The 3,269-nt window shown below is 39.9% G+C and overlaps 1 protein-coding gene across 1 annotated transcript; it reads left to right on the top strand.

Moving 5' to 3' along the window:
• Positions 1-1,131: 1,131 nt before the first annotated feature.
• Positions 1,132-3,065, top strand: LOC148135722 (putative G protein-coupled receptor 139). The gene is made up of 2 exons (XM_087984320.1): positions 1,132-1,198; positions 2,203-3,065. The coding sequence occupies exons 1-2, from the start codon at positions 1,132-1,134 to the stop codon at positions 3,063-3,065; spliced, it is 930 nt and encodes a 309-aa protein (XP_087840446.1).
• Positions 3,066-3,269: the final 204 nt, after the last annotated feature.

The following is a 3,269-nucleotide window of genomic DNA, read 5'->3' as shown; positions in this document are numbered from 1 at the left end:
GAGCGATTGTACTTGTCTGAATAGACAACTTCGGTTTCCATTCAATGTTATCGTTCACTATGTTCATTTTGGAGAGAGGGCATTCATGGATAACCAGGCAAGCATCATTACTGTATTGCTTCTAAAACAGCTGTAGAGGCAGAAATTACATGCAGAATGTCTCATGTTTCTAAAAGTATTATCAGTGCCTTGGATGAAAATGTGCATCAAAGCACTGGAATACATCAGAACCTTTTAGAGATTCAGAGGTATTCCAAATCACGTTTGTCCAATGTTGGGAAATACTCTCGAGAAATGTTGAGACATTTACACTTCCAGTTTTTTTTTTTCTCTGAAGTCCAGGGATTTTATACCGATGGACACTCGATGGAAGACGGAGGTTTGAGGAAATTGGCAATGTGTAATTGCCCATATAATGGAGAACTACCGTGCTCACAGAACATGAGGTAAGTGTGAATTAAAGCTACTGAGAGCGCGACGAACGCTACTTCAATGGGGTAGAAATGATCAAGAAACAGAAAGAGAAGTGAGTGATGAAAATGTGGAGAGATAAGGAGTTGTGAGACTTACTGATCCGATGTGTCACAAATATGAAGAAGATCATGGAAATAGTGAATTCTGTGTTGCGCATTTTTATTTTGTGAAATATTCAGCTGCCTTTTTTGAACTAAAGAGCGCGGTAAACCTGTCCTCTAAAACGCAGGCCTGAGTTTGCTACTTGAAATTCAGTCGTTGACTGGTCATTGAGGGAAGGTCATCGTTCCGAGGTTTCAAAATGGAACGGGGAGTATTTGAAGAGCCATTTGCCTTGGAAATTGACACAGTTTCCAATTCCGTTTTATCATTTCATGTGATCAGTGTCGGCCATTCATGAGGGAATCTGTGAATTTTCCAATTCAGTCCACACGCTAACTATTTTCCAGTGTCAGAGAATTAGTTCAGCTGTCGTCATCTGTTTGTTCTCACTTTTCAAGAAGGAAAAAAAACATCAATTTGGAATGTTGTGCAATAGAAATATCCCCGTGGAGATACCGATCAGCATAAAATTCAGATCCTGCTGATCGTTCACAATACATTCAAACTGACGGGGATTGCCTGCAGAAGTTAGTGACACATTCCTGCCCACTGAAAATGCGCGATCTGGTTCGAACAGTGAGAAAAATATTCTACCTGGTGCTCGGCGTCATTGGCTTTCCTGGTGAGTGAAGATAATCACTGACTTTGATCAAATCCCTGCCTGACCTAGATTCTGCGGTCACCCAGTGAGCAAGTATGTTACTTCAGCAGCACATCAGCTCAAATATTCCGGACATACTTCAGCAGTTTCATTCTGCTGCTGTCACTGTTTCAATCTCTCCTCACGATGTTATTGCAACAGTGATGGACTATTCCATGAGTAGAACAAAGTCTCTGACGAATATTATGTGAAGGACTATAATCATTTGTACAGTGATTGAATAGAACGAAATTGGGATATTATGTTTCAATCGTTATGGTTCAGAAACTCGTTTTAAACAGAAATTTATTTTTTTAAAAAGATATATTTCCAAGAAAGCTCATGGACTGAAGAAAGTCAACATGCAATTCCACTGAACACATTATAGCTGAGGCAATGGCTGTATGAACACATGAACACTCCTTGCCAGTTCTGGCTTGCTCAGGAAGAATGTTCACCGTCTCTTAACAGTTCCTTTCTTTAATGCTCATTCCCCACAACATCTTTAGCTCGACAACCTCGGAGTAAATGGCACCTGCCTTTGAGTTGCATCTAGTATGTATTTGATACCATCTGCTACTGCTGAAAGTAGTATTGCAAATTCTTTCGAAGGAAGAACATGGGGTTTCAGGAATATTTCTCTTTTTATCAAGCATGTTGCAAGTTTGGTCTTTGGCATTGCTTGAACTGAAATTGGTCTGAAAGAATCAGGTAGTTTATAATCTGCATGTGCATTTGTTCCACATATAAAATCTTACTGGCCCATTTTCTTCTTCTAAAAACCCTGCTTCATGCTCACGTCCCATATGGATAAAACTGTAGGTGTGAGTTTCACTGCTGTGTTGTCAATTCAAATTATTGATCCTCTTACCAAATACTTTGACTTCCTTGTGTTGATGAAATCCATCCTTTACCACTTAGTTTCCATGATGGAGAATGTTCGTCTGAACTGATCATTTTTGTTTTCCCTTCTCCCTCTCTTATAGTCAATTTAGCGATGGTTGGAATCCTACTTCGGGCTAAGTGTGGACTCTCATCCTGCAGCAGGCGTTATCTGCTGGCCATGGCAGTGGTGGATCTGTTGGTCGTTATCATTGAGATCATACTCAAAAGAATCAAATATGATTTTTTCCCACCATCATTCTTGGACATTACCCCTGTGTGTTCTGTTCACGCTGTTCTGCGCCGTCTACTCATAGACTGTTCTGTCTGGTTCACCATCGCTTTCACCTTTGATCGATATGTCACCATTTGTTGTGAGAAACTGAAAATTAAATACTGCACTCAAAAAACTGCAACTGTCGTTCTCACAACAATTGGCTGTCTGCTTTTTCTAAAAAATATTCCTGTCTACTTCAGGTTTGAACCATATGTGATCATTGACAATGTACCATGGTACTGTTCGAATTCAGATGCATACTATTATGACCCTGTGTGGATAGGATTTAACAACTTTGAGAAGATTCTAACACCAGTATTCCCTTTCTTTTTAATTCTGTTCCTCAACGCTCTGACAGTCAAACACATTTTAGTGACCAGTCGAGTTCGGAAAGGTCTGAAGGGTCAGAGTAATGGAGAAAATTCTAGTGACCCAGAGATGGAGAGTAGAAGGCAGTGTATAATTTTACTTTTCGTCATTTCTGGAAACTTCATAATTTTGTGGCTGTTATATATTTTATATTATTTCGATATTGATGATCCTTTAGATAGGGATGGGAAATATGCATTTGAAAGAGTTGCATACATGCTGCGAAATTTGAATTGCTGTACGAACACCATTGTCTATGTGGCATCTCTGTCCAAGTTCAGAGAGAGGCTCAGGAATCCATTGGAAGCTATTTTTGCTTGAAATATTCAATCAAACAAAAATCAAAGCAACTGACTGAGCAGCACTTAGTGTGTTCGATTCAGAAGAAGAAAATATCCGGGACATGTCTGAGCGATTTTGTCAGCTAGGGACAGGAAGTTGGACAATCTGAGGAATACTGAGAACTGTTGTCAGATGCCAAATAGAAAGGGGCCAAGGAGGGTAGATGGCTCTGGTATGACCTGA

This window comes from Chiloscyllium plagiosum, unplaced genomic scaffold (genome assembly GCF_037043375.1).
Source record: "Chiloscyllium plagiosum isolate Xiang-an unplaced genomic scaffold, Cpla_swu_hap1 HiC_scaffold_48, whole genome shotgun sequence".
Lineage (NCBI taxonomy): Eukaryota > Metazoa > Chordata > Chondrichthyes > Orectolobiformes > Hemiscylliidae > Chiloscyllium > Chiloscyllium plagiosum.
This window is presented reverse-complemented; position numbering and strand designations above follow the sequence as displayed.

Coding starts and splice junctions, on each gene's coding strand:
- LOC148135722 (XM_087984320.1), top strand. CDS start 1,132: ATGCGCGATCTGGTTCGAACAGTGAGAAAAATATTCTACCTGGTGCTC. Junction 1,199..2,202: donor CGGCGTCATTGGCTTTCCTG/GTGAGTGAAGAT, acceptor CCTCTCTTATAG/TCAATTTAGCGATGGTTGGA.